This window comes from Micrasema longulum, unplaced genomic scaffold (genome assembly GCF_059751315.1).
Source record: "Micrasema longulum isolate JH-2025_06_02 unplaced genomic scaffold, ASM5975131v1 h1tg001196l, whole genome shotgun sequence".
Taxonomy (NCBI): Eukaryota; Metazoa; Arthropoda; class Insecta; order Trichoptera; family Brachycentridae; genus Micrasema; species Micrasema longulum.
Window position 1 is genome coordinate 74,018 of NW_028278383.1, and position 21,855 is coordinate 95,872.

The 21,855-nt window shown below is 31.2% G+C and overlaps 1 protein-coding gene across 1 annotated transcript; it reads right to left on the reverse strand.

The window, feature by feature from the left end:
- Nucleotides 1–2,224: 2,224 nt before the first annotated feature.
- isoQC (iso Glutaminyl cyclase) lies at nt 2,225–18,403 on the reverse strand. The gene is made up of 5 exons (XM_088234095.1): nt 18,194–18,403; nt 17,721–18,051; nt 9,818–10,065; nt 8,015–8,225; nt 2,225–5,277 (listed from the first exon to the last, which is right to left on the reverse strand). The coding sequence occupies exons 1-5, from the start codon at nt 18,284–18,286 to the stop codon at nt 5,126–5,128; spliced, it is 1,035 nt and encodes a 344-aa protein (XP_088090221.1). The 5' UTR covers nt 18,287–18,403; the 3' UTR covers nt 2,225–5,125.
- Nucleotides 18,404–21,855: the final 3,452 nt, after the last annotated feature.

The following is a 21,855-nucleotide window of genomic DNA, read 5'->3' on the forward strand; positions in this document are numbered from 1 at the left end:
AGCAGAATAAATAAAAGTGGTAGCATTTATGATGGTTTTGTCTGCATTTTTATCTGTAGTAATATTTGAATAACATTTATTTATTTAACATGTGCACATAGTGCTAAAAGCCATTGACATATTAATACATAGACATGCCCTGAACCATAAAAAAATATGACACAACTCATGCCTAAACGCTTAGTCATGTCCAACGCTAATTTAGTCGTTCTTCGACCGCCAGCCAGGCGTGACGTTTAGAATCGAAACAAAAATGCCTTCTTGTGTCATGAAAACGTGTAAAAACCTTTCGTATAAAGATTGTTAAAATTATTGTGTAAAATTTTGATTGATAAATATTTGTTCATGGGTGATCGACAAAACTTAAAACAATTAATGTTCAAATATAAATATTCTTTTTTGGAAACGTCAAACTATGCCTAGTAGCACAATTGCGAAGCTCTTCTTAGTTACAGCGATATACTGATAGGAATTAGGAATACGTTTTAAAAATATTAAAAACGTGACTATTAAGTGTTAAATAATATTAATTATCTTTTCGTTCCTAAAAATTGAGTGAAAAGAAACAAATGGAGTGAAATTATAAGGAAACAACCTGATTGGTATCCACCAAAAACAAATGTTGATTGTTAATGCTAAAATACAAACTTTTTTAGGAACCAAAAAATTAGTATCCTTCAATTTTTGATAGCACATGCATGCTCGTTGAATTCAGCCCTGGTATATAGAGAACTTAGTAGCTATGGCTAAAAGCAATATCTTCCAGCCAACCAAAAATAAGACTGGTCAAAAGAAAGATACATGAACACAAAATAAAAAATTGTTACTTTCTTCCCTGGTCTCCCCTACTGTCTTAGAACGGGTAAGCTATCCCTGCAGTTAAGATGACTCGACAGCAGAAAAAAAAACAAAAAAACATGTATATTTACCTAAATGCAAATTGCTGTCATAAATATGTAACCATGAATAAAATAAAATAAATAAACCTTTTGACCTTTTCCAGTAGCTCGATATCTTTAGTGACATAGGGACTCTTTCTCTCTCTGAATATCTCTGGAGTAATATTTTGGAATGTCTTTTTAATCAAATAAATTATATACTTGACTTTTTTGGCAATAGATTTGATGTGAGCTTCCCATTTTAAATCCATTGATGTGATTATGCAGAGATCTTTTTGATGCTTTACGGGTTTGGGTTGAACACCATCCAAATTCATGGGATTGTTTTTGTCTGTGTTGTCATCGGAAAAGATACTCGGTCGAGATTGTTTTGAGAACATTTATGTACAAGATGAAGAGAATAACGCCAAGGACTAAACCTTGCGGAACAACGCTGAGTACGTTATGTTCTATAGACAAGTTTTTTTTTTTTAAAGATAGAGAAATATTTGAATTCTTATTATTTACTCAAACATTAAAATTTTCAGACCATTCCTAAAAGTCGTAAATAACTTGTGCTGGAAAAATGGAAACTGAATTGTGATGGAGTGAGATTTGAACCACGGACTTTTGGCCCGTAAGTCCACAATACTGCCACGTGACCATAACCTGGTTCCGGTTCAAGGTGTTACTTATTTTTAGTTGAAAAGTACGGTTATTCAAGAAATCTTCAATCCATCTTAAGAGCTTACAGATATCCAAGCGCTTCAACTTCTTGACCAGTCTTTTGATTAGAACACAATCTGATGCTTTTTCAAAGTCAAGGTATAGTACATCCAATGGATTGTGATCGTCAGGCTCCTCGGTCAAAATATTTCAACATTCTAACAAATTGGTAGCAGTAAATCTCATGAAGAAAAACTCATGTTGATTTATTTTATTTAAAACTCCAAGTACAAAGAATGAGTACTTTGGCGGACTTATTTCTAAAAGCAATATCTTCTAGCCAACCAAACCTTTAAAAGATACATACATATGTTAAAACAAAATATTTGAAAAAACTTTATTAATTAAAAATAACAGCTGTTTTTAATTGGGAGATAAGGCTTGCACATATTAACATTAATAAAATTTTTAAAAAGTACATTATGTTATTCGTATTAAATGATGAGGAATATGTAGGATCAGATAATGACTTTGAAAGGAGCGAGAAAACTTGTGGGGTGTGAAAATTACAATTTTAGGAAAAAAAATTGTTCGTTCATCTTTTTTTCATTGACATCTGCTGGCATCGAGAATCAACTACATTAAAAAGAATGTATATCATCGGAAATAAAACACACGTGTAATTTCAACAGGCTTTATAGAGTAATAATAAATATTATTTACAAGATGTTTCTGTTTGTTTGCATTATATTCAAAGGGCAGTTGAAGATACCACGATTGTCCAATAATCTACCAGAGACTTTTACCCACATGGAAGATCTCGAAAAAATAATATTTGAACTAAAAAAAATACATCCTTGACAGTTCAAAGTAATATTATATTGTGAGTGCAAAAAAACTAAAAACTAAAAATACATCTTTCTGGCACGGTACTGACGTTCATTGAGTTGATAATATCTTTAGGAAATATCATTCGCCAAATGTACGAGGGTAAGTCAAAAATTATCTACAATTTTGTGAAAAGTGCAAGTGATTCTTGACTTCCCTTGTATAACAAATTTCAAAAGAAAATGTTATAATAGAGATATTTGGAAACGAGTCATCAAAATATGGTAATTATTCTCAAACAAAATATACCAAGTTGTAACAAATCCTTGGTTATTGATCATCTTTTCAACCACCCGTTTCAATATGTTTTCACGGGAAACACCTAACATTGTACTATATACATAATGGAATGTTATAAAGTTATTAAAAATACATATTTAAGTACATACGCATATTTGATATGTTTGATATATTGTCAGTACAGATGCACATTTCTTAACACCAATAGCTTTAATAATAATCACAACAAAAAGACGGAAACATTTTTAAACACATTTGTAAACAACATAATACATTTTTTATTCAAGAGAAATGTTTTTAAAATGAAAGCAAAGAAAATAGAATCAATTTCAGACCACTAATATTTGTAGAATTTCATGACAGAAACAAAAACTTTGTGGCTTTGATAGAAAGCCAGAGAAAGTTTAAAATTCCAAAAGATCAGAATAATTATGAATAAAAGGTCACATGACTTTAAAAAATGGTCGCTTGGACCTTTATTTATTTTATACATATTAGCTAAGCTAGTAAACTATTCATTTACATTCGAAGACATTAGTTAAAAGTATATTAATACATATTAAGAAATCGATCAACAATTTTAGATATGTGTAAATTGTTATCTTATAGGAAGACATAATTTATCATAAGTTGGGCATTATTATACATATTATCTAAACCAAACTGTTATAATGAAAATACTTAAATATACATGTATACCATTATACACATACAAAGATTACTAATAAATACAAACTTTGATAAATGAAATGAAGCATTTTTGTTTTAAATAAATATTTATTTTTACACAGTGGAAATGTTCCACACAGTACCATGTAAAAAAAATATAATGGCAGATCGGTTTTCTTGTATAAAAATCAATTACGGATTTCAATAAAAAAATTGTTTACTATTTATGGTAGCTGTATTTTATCAAAAAAAATAAAATATAACATGATAGCAAATTACTTAAAGAAATTGTAACAAAGATCACAAATATATATCGTCGGGTTTCTGGCACAAGTTGGTAGCTACATTTTACTAGTTGCGAGATATTGCACTTTCAAAGTTAAAAGCGCATCCAAAATCAACAATTCAAATAAAAGTGCAAGTAGAATATTAAAAAATATAATTTTTTGTACATTTAAAATAAGAAATATTTTTATTTACTTTTTAAACAAAGCCTGTTTGATGTCATTTCATTTTTCGAAGATTTGTAGTTAACCAACTTTTGCCAGAAACAAAACAAAGAAAGTAAAAAAGAGCAAAGTAAGGAATCCCAAAAACAAATAGTAGAGTTATATTATAACTAGCTTTTACCCGCAACATCGCTTTGAGAAATTAGTTAATTAATTCGTTTTGTTGTTTAGCGATAAGAATTTTCCCTATGGAACGATATAATTTTACGGGATAAAAAGTAGCCTGTATCGATTGCCGGACTTCCAAATATCGCTTTGCAACAAAACGACGATCAGTTAGTCTATAGTGACGTAGCATCGTTATTTTATTTTAATATTAATTCATTATCCTCTAAGAATTTTGCCAAAGGAGTCGTTTTTTTCAGGATGAAAAGTAGTCTATTTCACTCTTCAGCTCTCCGGCTCTTCTTGTGCAAAAAATCAAGTTGATCGGTCATTCCGTCGCGACGTGAGGAAACACAAATAAACAGACAAACACACTATCAAATTTATAATATTAGTATGGAAGCACGAATATGGATTATGCATCGTTAAAATAATGTTTTAAAAAAATTGTACCGTGCTATTTGAAAACCATGTAAAATGAGGTTTCGGTATATAATCTTACTATAAAAATATATATGTAATCATAAATAACCTTGCTAAATAAAATATGGGAACCAAATTGTAGTAAAATGGAGTTCTTAACTCAAATCTCAAACTTGTTGTCACAAATCAATATTTTGTAACAATAAAGATAAACTTGTTTTCATTAAAAACATGTAATATTAGTCAAGATCAGTAATCAAAAAATAAATTAACAAGAGATGTAGCTCTTAAAGGGCACATTTAAAATCAATTGAATAAAAAACATCTTACATTTCAAATCCATGTAACTTTCGCATTTCATAAATGGCAGTGCTCATGGCAAAATAATAAATAAATATATTTTCTTTAACAGATCACACAATTAGATTTTTTTTAAAACCACTTTAAAAAGAAACAAAGACAAAATAAAATAATCAAACAAAAAATACTTGTTTTAATACATATAAGTTATGTATTAATGAATTTAACACGGTGGAAAATATTTCCTAATTACAGTGATATCTTATCTATAAAATGCTTTCCTCCATTGTTGTAATATACTGTTTGTAAACATTTGGACATACTCATATGAGAATTTTTAGAGTGTAATTTACCGATTTATAGTAGAAATTCTTTGCTAGATCTGAATTAAGAGCGTGGCTGTTACAACTCATCGTTGTGTTCGCCAAACTCTCTATCCGAGCCTAGTCATAGATTCAACCCCAAGTATTCGCTAACAAACACGCGGAATATCTTGTTTAAGTTCTCTATTGTGTCCATGTGAATGGCGTTACGATTATCTGATGCTTTGTGCCACACGTCGGGGAACGGGGAGGGAATAATATGCAGAATTGGGACTCCTGAAAAATAAAAAATATATGTTTATATAAACATCAGAAATGAATGTGCAACAAATAGACGGGTTATTCCTTTACTATAGTCTTTAAAATATAGTATGATTAGAATGACAGTTGTCAGCAAAAGTGAGGACATAAGTTGGTAATAACGTCTAAGGAGTGATTTATATTGACACACAAAAAATCATTTGTATCTGGCATGTTAATTAATTTTTTTAATACTATGCTTGACATATAAATCAACATGATTATATGAAATCAGCTTTAAAACTAAAATAAACCTAATTATTAACGATGTTCTTACAAGGTTACGTCATTTTGCAAAAATGTTAGAGATAAGACAAATTGATCAATGTAAATCGATTGAATAAAAAATAATTCATTTGTTGGTTGTTCATGAAAAAAAGTAGTTAATGTCTTATTTTTTAGTAAATAATTGTCTTAAAATGTAAATCGATCGAATAAAAAATATAAAGTTTATATTTGAAGCACTAACTTTGTGGTTATTTATTTTATTATTTAGAATAAAAAATAATTCATTTGTTGGTTGTTCATAAAAAAAAGTAGTAAATGTCTTATTTTTTAGTAAATTAAACACACTATATAGGCTTGTTTTTGCGTTTTTACATCAATTTTCGGAAACAGAGTCTCATGTTTGCATGAAAAAACTGATAAAATCGATTTGATCGGTACATGATCAGTGATCAACAAATGTCCATCACTAGAGACCTTAGTTTGACAGCTGTCATTTTAATCAAGCTATATTTTAAGGACTATAGGCGCATCTCAGCTAGTAATATATCGAGAAAAACTAATTATGATGCTACAGTGTTCATCTGATATTTTAACAGTCAAATGAGCAAATACCAGAAAAAATTCTGAGCATTATAATGTCAATTTTAGAGATGCCACGAATATTTGGATACTATTCGATATTCGCCCGAATACTGTGTACTATTCTATCGAATATGAACTACCAAATCGTGGAAAAAAAGCGCTCATATTACTCAAAATTATATCTATTTCAATCACATTTTTTTAGTTTAATACTTAAAATCTATCAGTGTTAAGTTGTGATGAATGAAAACAATTTTTTCAGCGTTTGTTGGTAGCAAACGATTGCACTTTTCCTCTTAAATAATACCTCTCGAGATCTTGTTGTGACAACAAACACACAGCCAGAGCACAGATCACATTCACATCTTCACTACAAATCTCATAATATTTCCAAATAGGCAATTTCTTATTTAATGACGTACAATTGATTATTACTAATAAGAACTATTAGTAACACAATTTGATGTAATTATGAACAAATAACGCATGTCGTGACATGATCTACTCGCAAATGAAACAAATACGCCCGCCCCGTCACCCCTGCACGCTCCGCAATGAGACAGGTCGTAACCTGTCATGCGCAAAACGCACACCTGTTTTGCCGAACATTCAGCGACCGAATGTTTGGCGTGAGCGTGACCGAATATTCGGTATTCGGCCAAATCACTATTCGCGGCATCTCTTGTCAATATAAATAAGTTTAAGAACATGAATACATTTTTTAAAGTTTGTTTTTGCTCTCCTGCAAAATGGCTGATTTAGACACACCAGTGTATTTATTTATTTTTACACTTTATGTACATACAAGGGTGGGCATATTGCCTTAAGGCATTTTCTTCCTACTTACCCAAAACGTTCAGTTTGAGAAAATTACAAGTACATGGACATATATTTTAACAGAATATTAACAAATTAACTAAAAAATTTCAAATATACTATGAAGAGAGGAGAGGAGAGGAGAGGTGATAGGATGAAAAAAAGAAGGAGAAAGGAACAACTTAAACATTTAGATAGTGACATTTCAATCTTGATTTAAATGCAAATAAAGAGGGGGCGGGGCGTCTCTTGCATGGGTAGATTATTCCACAATCGGGAAGCTACTACTGTGAAAGAGGAAGCAAGAAAATTAGAGCGATGAAGGGGTATTAAAAGGGTTCTTTCGTCACTAGAGCGAAAAGATACTCCATGTTGTGAAAGAGGTTAGAAGAGCTCTCTCAGATAAACAGGCGAAGTGGGATTATTTAAAATATTGTGAAGAAGTGATAGAATGTGAATGTTTCTTCTTTGCCTGATACTGAGCCAGTGTAGTTGCGTGCGTTATTCGGTTATGTGGTTAAATTTGCGAAGATTAAAGATATAACATATACAAATATTCTGGAATCTGGTGCGAATTCCGGTGCGAAATATTATGTCGCCCTTAACAATGGGAAGAGATAGCAAATCTCGATACTCAAACAGATGCATGAAAGATTAAGATATTACATTAGAACTCCAGACATCCGAATTGCCAAATATCAGATCGTTATCAGGAAAATAAAAAATAAAGATGTTATAAAAACAAATAAAAAAGTGCGCTGGCGGCCGGTGCGTTTCTTTGTCAAAGTAATTAATTTTACTTAATATGTTTGAGTAAGCTTTAATGTGATAACGTCTGGCACTAATGCATCCATAAAACTGGAGTTTTACTGTATAGCTACAGCACAGGCTGTCAATCTTAATAATGTAGCTCTTTACTGCTCACTTTCATGAACACTTGACGAACATACTACTCTACTCAATGTGTATTTTATATTGAAATAATTTTTAAGTTGCTAAAATTCTAAATTTGTTGCAACAGAGAGGGAAAATAATTTTGAGAAGGGATTTCTAACATCAACAAAATAACAATAAAAATTAAAAGTACCTCGTCTCATGAATGGGATATGGTCATCTTCGATAAATGAACTGTAGTGGCCATTGATGAAGTACTTATTCCTAGATCCTCTCAGCTGTCCCATCTCCCCGAGTCTCTCCTCAGCCTCCGACAGTCTCCCAAACCATTTAGACGTGTCTCCGAAGTAACTGTAGATGGTGGGGTTTGGCGTGCCTAGTAAATCTAGTAGCACTAATAAATCCTGTGAAAAATTGAAAGAATATATGTTATTTGCGAAGAAATATTACAGTACTTATGAATGATTTATGATATTGTTATTATTTTTGTAATTATTATTGTTGCAATTATTAATATTATTATTATTGTTTATGAATTACACACGATATTGTTCATGTCAGTAGCCCTCAAAAATCAAAAAGAACAAATTAGATATTATGTGTTTATATTCACGGTGGAGTAGGATAGGATAGTGTCTGGCTATTTAATATTCTTACTTCTGAATTCCAAGTGATTTATTAACTTGCAAGTTTTTTCAATTGTTTTATTTAGTTTTTTAATCGGGTGATTAGGTTTTATTTTATAAACACATACGGCAAAATTGCATTTTACAAAACTTATAGTATGACACATTCAGTAGAATTTAAAAACAATTAAAAAGTAAATGTAAAAATCAAATTAAATAATAAAATATTTTAAAGGATTAATATAACAAGAAAACTTTACCTTTTTAATTATCGTAACTAATAATAATGGCTGAACGAAATTCATATATGATATCTTAAATAGGTTTTTAAACATAAAATGGCTGTCCCCGTGGTGTAATGAAATAGCCAATCAGATTGTATCGGTCACCGTGGCAAAATTAAACAGCAGGAATAGAGCTCCGTACAGCGCGGTGACGCTCGCTGCACCAGACTCGCGGTTATCACACTAACAGCCTTTTTAGGGTCCTACACTACGGCAGGCGAATGGAATTCTACACCCGAGCGCTTACAGGAGATGTCCGCTCACACAGTCGAGGCTTATTTTGGAGAGCTTCTAAAGGACTACTATTTGGACGGGATACAAAAGTTGGACTCGCTGTATCGACTTAAAAGGCATGTATTTTAAAAAGTTAAGCTGAATTAGGCCAAAAAAACGTTTTTTGATCCACCTCGTTCATTGATAAAAACATGTTTTTTAGAACAAGTGAAATCAATAGGACGACCCTGAGTCTTTAAAACAGTTTTCAGGTATTTTAGGCATTGAAAAAAAGGTAGTCATCGACTTACGACCCTTCAACGATTGGACTCTCTAACCACAATGCGTGGGTTATCTGCCTGTGCTGAGCATGGCAATAACAATCAAAACATTTTTCAACTATTCCAAGAAGTCTACAAAAAGAAAAATGTCAATTTCTCATATTCTCTTTGAAGAATGTATTATTTTTATTTATTAAAATCATCTTCACTCTTTCCGCACCTAGTGGTGTATAGTGCAGCGCATTTGAAAACCAAATGCAGCGTAGTTCGACCATCCGTCAAAGAAAGCTATATTGCAGTTCAAAAACCTTTAAAAATTAATATTTCACCTCCACCCTCCCTGGAATCGAACCCGGGACCTCAAGAATAGTAGCCGAACATGTCAACCACTGCATGACATGGCGGACTTATCTCCACTCGAATTCCTTATTCAGGATTTGTATCTGAGAGCAGCCATCGAACAGCATCAAAAACACTTATCCAGGGTCCTGGTTATATTTTACACACATAACGGTATTCTTCATTTGTTTGGACATAGAGCTTTGCAGAAAAGATTTTAAAATGCTCCAAATAATGATAAAAAGGTACTTACAATTCTGTCGAGCTCAACGGCAACATCGTTTTCAATACTTTTGAAAAATTTGTTTTCCCACAGCTCAGCAAGATGGCGAGCTCCATATATGGAGTCTGTGGGGCCCCACTGCCTAAAGGCCTCCTCACCGTCGAAGAAAATCAGCTGGAGACTGACATCAGACCTGGCCTTGGAAGCCTGCAGCTGCTTCTTCATCACATGGGCCAGATTGATCATCATAGCGCAGGGTACAGCTGAATCCGTAGCTCCTAAAGAAAAAAAGATTTGAGGGTGATAAGTTGTTTATTTTTATAAGTACGATCATATCTGCCAATTTAATTTGATATTAGATTGTTTGAAACAATTTAAACAAGAAAAAAGTACTACTATTATATATATATCTATATATATCTGCCTTCAATTATTCTATTTATTTTTATTACAATAAATACATAACTCTGCTTTCATATTTGTGTCTCAACTTGCTGGGAATAAAATCTAAATTAGGAATTAGAGATGAGTTAAATCATTAGAATTTGAGCCCATCGCACGTGAAGTGAGCCAACTGACATAATGGTCAAGCTTTTGTATTCAAAGTTTTAACCCTTCCCTTACTGTGCCAAAAACATCAGTGTGTTACGGTGCTGTGTAGTCAACACATATATAAAAAATTAGAAATTGGAAAATTCATAGGCAATTGCTTTAATCATTTATAGTTGAAGTTAAAAAGCGATAATATTTTTAATCTAATTGCTAAAAACATGAAAAAACCATTGCCTGACAATCGCAGCGAGAACAGAGAGACCACCTCTAACAAAGACCAGAAAGCAACTGAGCAAAACTGGCATACTGTAGCAGTGGTACAGGTGACTTTACTACTGGCCTGCGTGACGCGTCTTTCTTTTCTTTTTGTCTCTCTCACTCGCAAATATACCTATAAAATCAAGAGTGAGACGTATATATATAAGGGATGCTAGTCTGAAATATTAACTCTTGTGTGGCTGTGATGTCACACTAGTTTAAATACGATACAAGACTTGATATATCTCTCTTATTTTTATAAATGAAGAATTTGTATTTATTGTAATCTTCAAATGGACATTTTCACAGCGGATTTGGTTAGTAAAATTTGTATAACTGTACTGGATTTTAGTGCCAAAAATATTTATCTATGCTACGCTAAGAATGAATGTCCGCTAATACAGCAATGAATCTATATAAGAGAGAGCACGAAGATAGAACTCATAATGAGGAAGACAGATGGTGCTCTGTGGCCAGTGTTTGTGTGAAAAAAAAATCAGTCGTTATATACAGTGATGGGGGATGCACGCATGTGGCGGCCTCCGTGGTGTAGTGGTCAAGACGCTTGACTCACACACGGGAGGTTCCGGGTTCGATTCCCGGTGAGAACACAGAAATTAAAATGTGATTTTTCTCAAGCCTGGGTGCTCTGTGATGTAATTCACCACTGTAATTAGGCCTCCTGGCCTGTGGTGCAAAAAAAAAAAAATGTAAAATAAATTGCGTATTTATGATTTAAAATTTATTTTGCTATAACAGGGCTAAATTGAATGTTTATTTTTATAAATTATGGAAAAGGAGTTGTTAAACTGTATGTCTCAATGTTTTTTTTTTTCAAATGTCTGAACTTTAGAATATTTTGTCTTTACTAGTGATGTTACATCACAGTGTGCAAAGGAATTATTTACTAGTCTTTAAAAAGTTAATGATTGTCTCTATTTTCAAATTATTGTAATGACTTTTTTTCATTTAAAACAATGAGGCTTTGGAAAAAAATTATAAAGATTTTTTAAAAGTATACCATGAGGAATGTTCCTATGTAGTTTTGCGGTCTGGCCCTGAAACACAGTGTATATGTACCTGTTCTGAGGTAGCGGGTATGGTTAATAGTGAGGAAGCCAGAATTCAGTCAGGTTATCACTATAGGTAATAATGTGACCAATTGAAAATAACCTTGTGAAAATTAATTGAATAAAATTTATTTAACTATGACATGAGAGAAAATATGTTTATGATACATGTGTTCTTGAAATATACGTACTGAAATCAACTAGGAAAAGAGAATTTAGCAAACAACATTTTATTTTATTTATTATATAAGTAATTCAACAAAGATACATGCTTGAAAAATACGCGATTTGTGGAAATTCTGGATACAATTTTGCATGCACATAATATCTTCAATTATTACAGAATTACACAGAAAAGATGTAGGGTGACCGGGTCAACAGTGAACCACCCTTTTTTCTGTATCACACTGTGTCTGCAGTAAAAATCGCAGTTACCTCAAATTTTTATTAAAATGCTGAGTGTTTACTGAAGTTGCTTTTTGCATTATACTTATTTCAATACTTTAGAGGATTAAAATGTTATGTACTATTTTTCTAAAAAAGGTCTTTTGGTTCACTGTGTACTGGTATGGTACACAGTGAACCAAGCCCATGGTGAACAGTGAACCATATCGGCCAACAACTTAATCATAGTATGTAATTCATAGAAAATGATGAGCATTGATACTTTGAAATAATATAAAACATATGAAAAACATCATTTAATTTTATTCAATTAGACAAATAGCAAAGTTTATAAAACATAAAAGAAATTGTATTAAAAAAACACTTAAGCACTCGGGTATTGACTTTTACTATAAAACAGGAAAAAACTTTAGTTTAAATCCCACCTTTTTCTAAAACTAGTTTTAGGAATATAAAATTCAGTATTAATCAGCTATAAATATTTACGCCATAAAAAAACATAGTACACAGTGAACAGGTTCACGGGTTTATGTTCCGGTTCACTGTGTACCATGGTGTCATATTGTTTTCACAGAGACACAAAAAAAAAAAAAAAGCCGTAATTAACATTTTAAAGGCCCTCATCCATAGCCAAATAATGATTTAGCATAATTGGATTGAAATAAAATATCTAACATATCCACTGCGGGAAAAATAATCCAAAAATACTTACGTGAATAAAAGTTGGCGACAGATGAATTTTAATAACTCGCAGGTGACACAATCATTCGACAACACTGACAAGAGCAGACTGATTTAAAACTTTTTTGTGCTTGATGTGGTGTAAAGTACAAATTTTCAGCTACAATATATGAATAGTTTTGTCTGTAGGTAAAGTGGTTCACTGTGTACCACTGATTCACTGTTAACCCGGTCACCCTAATTTTATTAAAAATACATAATTATATTTTATTTTGAATCCTGAAGTAGAATCATCAACATATTCTTATTATATGTGCTTTAATAATACAAATGCATGCATATTTCATTTATAAGTTCTGTACCTTTAAGCTGAAACGCTAGAAGACATTTTTTTGCGAAATTGAGTTATAAATGTAATTTTGTTCATATATTCAGATTCTATTAATGCTAAGAACATTGGAGTCCTCCGGTATAACACTACTGAAATAGCTTGTTCTAAAACACCAGTAGGGCAGTAATAATACTTGTGCTTTCAACAAAATTCAATGGTTTGCTGGTATTAAAGCAGTGGATACCGAATAAATTCCACAATTTTCATAACAAACTACCTCTGACGCAGCGAGGGATTTTGCACATTTTATTGTCATAATCAATCATACTTAACCATTTTGTCATTTATTTTGCCGTTAATTTCATTATTTTACTTTGCTTTTTTTGACAAACTGTTTTATTGCTACTAATATCATGTCGTTAAATTTATATAAACCTGTTATTATCATAAATAATTCATATTTTAATTAATGGCACGTAATTAAATGTTTTTGCCTTAAGAAAATTCTATATATACATTGTTTTTCATTGAACATTCTACACGACTTTTTATACTAAAGTCCGAGGAGGAATTAGGGCGCAGGCCGGGCGGTTAGAATAAAAAACATTTAAGTCCCATAATTATTTGATAGTTTATATTTTAAATTGTTTTCCTTATATATTCTTATCAAAAGCCTATAAATCCAGAAAAACAGCAATAAATTGTGTTTTTACTTCGAGAGATACATTTAAAACAGTTTTACAACTTCAAACCGCTCCCCTGAACAATTTACCAAATGTGACCTCCAGCCTTTCAGCTTTAAGGTACAGAGATATTTAACACATATTTCTTAACCTTCAATTTGAATTTCGTTTTTTTATCATATATATATATCGTATATTTATCATAAATGTTTTTTCCCCTTTGATAATATTTTTTGACTGCCTTATACAAAATTGAACAAATTTGACTTATTTGACATTTAAAATCAATATTACCAGCTACTACACGAGGCAAACTTATCTATACTCAATTTCTTTATTCGGGACTTTAATCTGAGAGCAGCCATCGAGTCAAAAGAACTATATTCTTCATCCGCCTGGGCACAGAGAAAACAAATACAAATATTTTTTACATTTATTGAAACATTTGACCACAAAGTAAATGCTTTAAATACAAGAAACAATTTTTATTGAATCTTGAAATCTCAGACAAATCAACATTTGTTATTACAAAATTGTATTTCATCATCGATACGAATCGATTATATGCACTACGATAAGATTTTTTTATGTGCACAAAATCCAATAATTTTTATATTGATAAATTAGATACGTTGACTGACGTAAAATGCACGCTATTCCTATATTAGCAACATCTAAAATATTGCATTACCCTTAACAATAAAAAAAAGAGCAATTCATAATACACATGACAACATCAATGTGAGAAGGAGATACATATTTTCTTATGGATGACAATAACTAGCAACACATACAGGTGTAAATATTGGATGTTAACATAAGTTGTGTCTGATTTTTCCAAATGAAAGAGAACAAGAGGACACAAAAAAAAAACAAATTAGTAAATAATTCATAGCATATTCACCATATACTGCGCAAATATCGATAGCAGCTTTATTCCCTTTATTGAATGCAAACAAAAGGGGTGTCGAAAATGCTCAATTTTGTCTACTTGACATTCCATTTTGAATTTTATTTTTTTAAACTTTTATTTATACTTTTACAATGTTTGTATTATTTTTTTTATACAGAATACTGTTCCCTCACTGGGGTATCTCGTGACGAGGGAAACATTTTACAATAAGTAAAACATGCCTTAAATTAGTTATTTAACAAAGTTAACATAATAATAAAATAAAAACGTAATTAATCTAATTAACCTAATTGTTTTATTTATTTTATTAACCTAATTATCATTTACATAATAAGCAATATAAACTAAAATAATCATAAATAACATAGCAGTACGCCAATTTTTACCTATTTGGCTTGATCCACTCATCGATCTGTGCGCAACCCACCTCCACTATCCATTTCTTAAAAGCAATTTTATATTGTGAGTACTTATTAATTGTCCTTATGGATAATGGAAGTAGATTGTACACTTTAATTGAGTAGTAGGCCAATCCTCTTTGACCGAAAGATTGACTTATTGCGTAATATATTTTTACAAGTTATTTTAGGCTAATTATATTTCTTATACTTTTAAAAAAGTAAATTTGTTTTTTCAATTTATTTTTAACATGTTCGATTTGCTTGCTTGTAATCAAATAAAATAATACATTAATGTAAAAACAAACACAATATCTTGTAGAGCAAAATATTTTATTTTGAATGCCGCACAACATTTTTATTTAATTTTACTTCTGGTGTTCATTTTAAAATTTGAAAAAAACGGACAAAACTTATGTTAACATGTAATACTTATATTGTGAAAAAATGTAATTACAAATATAACCACTTAATTATCAACTTAATAAATTGAATTGTATTTAGAAATCAACTGATATATCTTTACTGTTCGATACAGTTACCATTTTAATCGGTTGATGACAGTAAAAGAGTAATTAAAGCATATTCTCATTATACAATGCATTATTCATTGTGGTCATGTCTGATTATGAAAGTCCAAAAAGATTGCCATTTTGGTTAAGTATAACTCAATTATTTGACAACATGAACAGTTAGACTCATCATTAAAAAAAAAATTCATGTTGGCTTTGATAGGAATTGAATGCAAGACCTCAAACACTGTAGCCAACCACGGCAGCCATTACCACCACAATGGTGATATAATGTCAATTAATTATGAATAATCAATAATTTTCCTTTCATAATGTATACATAAGATAGGATGATCCGTTTTTATGGAATCATATCTGTTTACAGATAACCATTGAGTAATAATTTTCATTATGTTAGTAGAGATTATGATAAATACAGATTGGTATGCTAACAAGATATAACTATAACCATTAGGAGGATAAAAAAATTATTGATTTAATCCAAATAAACAATAAAAATTAACTATAGTAATTCGGATACAAATAAAAAAAGTACTTTTATTAACTCATTGACTGACTGTCCATATATTTCAAATATTTGTATTGGCATACTTATTCCGACCTGTGAAGATCTATTGTGACAAGTCCTTGTGAATAATTCTCCCCCCCTCAAGCCCAGATCCGTAAAGTATCAGGCTATTAGATAAGGGGCGAGCTCTTTTACATTCTCGAGTTTAACCAGTGGTCCCCCGAGGATGATGCTCCTTTTATGATGTAAAGCATTACATTCACATAGAATGTGTATAAAAGTTTCCTCATCTGCACTGCAGAACCTACATCTAGAATTGTAGATTGTACCTGCATAGCCGACATATTAAAAACGTTTTTCGTGTAGTAATTTGATTAAAAAAACAACAATCAACCCTCCCGTCCCGATGATGGGTAGCTAGTACACATTGCATGTTACAACTTAAATCTCTTTAAATATAATAAACACTGCTTAAATTTTAGATATTCCTCCGTTATACTTTTACGTATCCGTAAATAAATACATATTGAGCACAGAAAAAGCAAAAAATATCAGAAATCAGAGATAAATCACCAATGTGGCGTGGCATATGAAAAAAATGAGTACCGAATATACGATTGTCTCACACAATCCACGTCTCACTCTCGATGCTACAGATATATTCCCAAGGGAGAGAGACAATGTTACGTGCCACGCAAGTCAATAACCAAAAGCTAGTACATTAGCTACCAGACGTCAGTAGCTTTAGACTAATCCAAAGTTTGAAATTTAGTTCGTAGCTTTAATTTTGGTGCAGTCAGTATAGCTTGAAATAAGATGTTTTATCTAACTACATTTTCAGATTAAATTTGATATCAGATGTTGCTTGTGCTCAGCGCCTATTTATAAGTCGTCATATATGATGTTTAAATTATTTAAAACATCAAATTCGAATGAGAGTTAACATCCAAAAAATAATAAATGGTAATCATTTTCCTATTGTTAACGACTTTTAAATTTATATAAGTAATATATATTCAGTCGGCATGTTTTACCGCCAATCTACTAAATCAACTTTTTCCAGGAGGCAGAAAAAAAATATTTTAAAATCAAATCCGACACATTATTGACTCCAATCTGCGGTACTGATCTTCTTCAGAAAGCTCGCCAACTATTGGTACCACACGTATCTTACCGGGTACCAAATTGCCTCCAAACAACCACCCCATCCCAATTATTCCATATGACGCAACCGATTGGAACAGTGCAAAATATACCGATTTAATCGCTCTGTAATCTAAACCATCTCTCAATGAGTAGAACACATGTATTAATTTTTTGGAATTTTTCGGTAGTCATAGAAATGTGAGATTCCCATCTAAGATGGCTGTCAATCTCTATTCCGAAATATTTTATTTCACTTACTCTTATGAAAGGAGCGCAGGTGCATGCTGACCGACGATATTTATTATAATAGATATATAAGGCATGTTTCAAAATAATGTAAAATGTTTCCCTCGGCAGGAGACACTTTCATGGGAGAACATTATCTTTAATGTAAAAAAATTGTGAAAGAATGATAAATAAAAAATATAAATAAAATAATAATCGAAATGACTTACCTACAAAGTTGTGTTCTCGTACATACTTGCTGTCGTAGTGACAAGCTAATACAAGGAAACGATCTGCATCGGGGTTCAACTTGGCAATAATATTTTGAAACTGGAGTTCGCCAAATATGGGAGTCATATCGTTGAATTTATCACGCTCTACGTCCCAGCCGAGACCCTCCATTGTTTCCGCTATATAATCTGCGACCAAATCGTGCTGCTTAGTTCCGACAACGCGAGGAACCAATATATTATCCAAAACTGAATTCATATTCACTAAATTCGTCATTCGGGCAACAGTGGAGACATCGTTATCCGACAAGTCCACAGCCTGGTGAGACCTCTAAAAAAACAAAATGTTTAATTTATAAACGTACAAAGTTCACATTATCTACTGAATACATAACGACGTATCCTTCAAACTGAACAATATGTGAAAGCCACCTGTTGAGGTGTTTGGTACAACTTTGAAAACAAATGCATACCCTGGCCAAATCGAAAGTCTTGGATTTTCTTTGGAAGCTGTCACCCAATAAGAGTAAAATTACTGTTAATACGCCTAGTATTTGAACTTCCATATTGTGATATTATGCTTAGAAAAAATATTCACACTTTTAAAACTGAACGAATTTGACGTTTGACATTCGGGAACTGACAACCGACAAGAACTACCAACCTGGCAACCTGCTACCAACAACCAGTAGTCTGTGCCAACAACCGAACAACCGTTGCCGTGTTGCGCTACCAACTTAACGGCTAAACTAAAAATAAAACCAATGGCCGCTTATTAAAAACTAAAGCGCCGAAATAGGTAGGTATATTGTCAAGTAAAGCAGTGTTTTTAAATCTTTTTGAATACGCGACCCTTTTGCGTTTATCAAAAATCTGATGATCTCCCAGGACCTCAATTTTATTATTATACTACGCGTATGTCAGCAATTTCAACGACAGTGATATGAATTTTTTTTTCAATCGAGACCGTAATATTATTATTATTCATTGAAAAATTAAATGTATAGATGGATGGAAAGAAAATCCGAATACCTTGAGCTAGCAAGGGAAACTTTGAAATTGTTAGTCCCATTTACCACATTCTACATAATATTTTGCGAACTAACGTTGGTCATTATTATTATTATTATTATTATTATTATTATTGTTGTTGGAACATTTATATAGCGCCATTTTTGTGAAAATCAATTCAAGGGCACTGTACAGTAAATAAATATCTCAGCACGTCTTGCAGCTACAGAGCGTATACTTATACTATTGGGATCCTAGTTCCTCTTTTCCAATTATGATACATATTTCAATTATAACAAATAGGAGCTAGATTACAGTACGTCTTGTAGCTACATTTATTGTTTGAATGGTACGAAAATAAATATTTTTAAAAACTCATTTATAAAAATAGCAGTTAAATTATAAAAAGTCCTGCAGCTACTGAGCGCATGGACTGTTGAAATTCTAGTCCCCATTTACAAAATTTAAGTTTTTTATGGTTGATAACATTGAAATATTGAAGCAAGATTATCAATCTTTGAGTGGAATTCTGGCAACTTAAAATTAAACCAATAAATCATCATTCATTATTTGTCATTTGTGTATTAAAAATAGAACCACGATTCGAAAAATCGTTTGAAAATAAATAAGCACAGCTTTCTCATTGAAATTATTGTACATTTATTGCACCGTAAGACCTAAAGCTGTTGCTTTTTATTTTTACCCTGCTTGCTGCCACAACCTCCCGAACTCCAGTTATCCGGATTTGTCAATTCGGATAACTGGAGTTATAATAAATGGAGCTCTAATGTGTGTGAATTGAGTGAGTGGTGCGAGTGTGAGTAATAATTAATTTAAGGATTTCTTAAAATATCAATACTATTAAACATAAAAATTAAAATAATACTAACAGGTCTATTTTTGTAGCCATTTGAATATTCAATTGGATCTTTTTTTCAAAACTAAAATTAAATCCATAGAAGTAAGAATAGTCCAGAAGGAGCGTAGAATCATATTTGAATACATCGGACTCCGAAAATCTCCCCACTATGTCCCACTTTCGCCGCGCGCATTCGTAAAGTCACCGCGTAATGTTGCACGATGGGAAAAAATAAAATCATAACTTAAATGTAATGTAAAAAAAAAAAACAATCTGTTAATTTCTCCAAAATTTTATTTTACACACGGAAACATTGATTGACACAACAGAGTAGATAATTATAGGGTCGTTTAGTAAGAGTAATTAAATTAATGAACTTTGAACTTAAAGAAAAAAACAAATTTTATTTTAAATAAAACGGATATTTTTATATCATGTTAAATAATATTTTATGTTTTGAAGACAATATCGGTCAAATGTCCACCACGGCGTTGTTTAATCCGAGGTCCATTTTTTTTATAATTTCTCTCATTATATGAGCAAAGTAGGGTAAAAAAATTACTACCCTGGCAACACTAACGAAATGTCCATTTTGTTTTCTTCAACAATCTGACAGATGTAAAAATAATTTAACTTTTAAGTAACGAATTTGCTACATACACATACATTTGCTAATCACATGAAATGTGATTCCATACTGTTCCTTTAAGATCCCAGCAGTATATCTACACTTTAAAACGACACAACACGGCATAGTTGAATTCAAATCGGGAGTTGCGTACTGAGCGACGTCTACACAGAAACTAATGGGTCAAAACGTAAAACTAATATTTTAAGAGTAATTAAGTCGCCTTTTGTTTGATGCGCGTATGCGGTTTCTGGACTATTCTTAATTCTTTGATTAAATCATTGTGTTTTTTCTATGCAATAACTACGTGTGCTATTTACATATTATTTGTAGTTTTTACAGTTCTTCCTTCGTGGTTTATTGTTTGAACAAATACCGACAACATTGAATCCATTACTATTCGATGCACTCCAATGAACCGTGGCTAATAAAAATGAACGTCTTTGTTTTATTTACTTAAAAACCAATGTTTAATCTAGCCTTTTTTGGTAATAATTTGATCGTAATTTGTATGCCAGACGCGTGTCCACAAGGATGGCGCTTTGAAGGCCGTCAAATTTAAAATTAAAAACGCAATAAAGGCAGACATGTAAAACTAAAAACAACATGACACAACGCTATCGTGAATTATATTTTTATTTATGAACCTGGATTTTTTTTGTAAAAATATGTTAGCTGGCTAGGTTATTGTCATAATATTGATTTATTAAAAAAAATAAAAAATAATCATATTTTTATTAGGTTGAATGCATTTCAGCTTTTTAGGTAAAAACCCATGTTGAGCAGAAGCGTATTAAAAGGCGTATTAGGAAAAATAATACATGAAATATAATATGAAATTTGTTCATAACATACACTTTCGAAATCACAATACAAAAAATTATAATGCCGTCTATTGGCGGCGGCGTTATATATAACGCCTTCAATTAAATTTTACATATAAAAATAAAAATAGAATATTTCAAAAAATATGTGTGATAATGATATACAAAAAAATATTTGTGAAAATGATGTACTGTTTATGAAATGTCTTCTATTGGTCTATATAAATATGTTATGTTTTTTATGATTATTTTAGTTTATATTGCTTATTATGTTAAATGATAATTAGGTTAATTAGATTAATTATGTTTTTTTTTAAATTATTATTTATAAGTTAACTTTGTTAAATAACTAATTTAAGGCATGTTTCACTTTTTGTAAAATGTTTCCCTTGACACGGGACACCCCCGCATTATTCTGTATAAAAAAAGAATACGAATAATGTTAAAGTATAAATAAATCGTATGGTAACTGTACAATGTATTTCATTACCATATACACTACAGATAATTAAACCACTAATATTAATTTAAATTATAAAACAATTTAATAATTTTATGATTCAATTAGCATTTGTTTCATTTCACTTATATCATTATCTTTTTTGCTGTGGTTAGAATAAAATTCAAGATTCTTTTAAGTGAATGAAAGTGAAAAAATGTCGAATTAAACTATATATCTGTTTTGTTTTTCAAAGTTGTATTGCAAACAAAGTATTTTCACATCACACGTGATGGCAAATTTCTGAATAGCATGACGTCTGATAATAATGAAAGTCTTACGAATTGAAATTCCATTTTCTTCACAATAGTAAC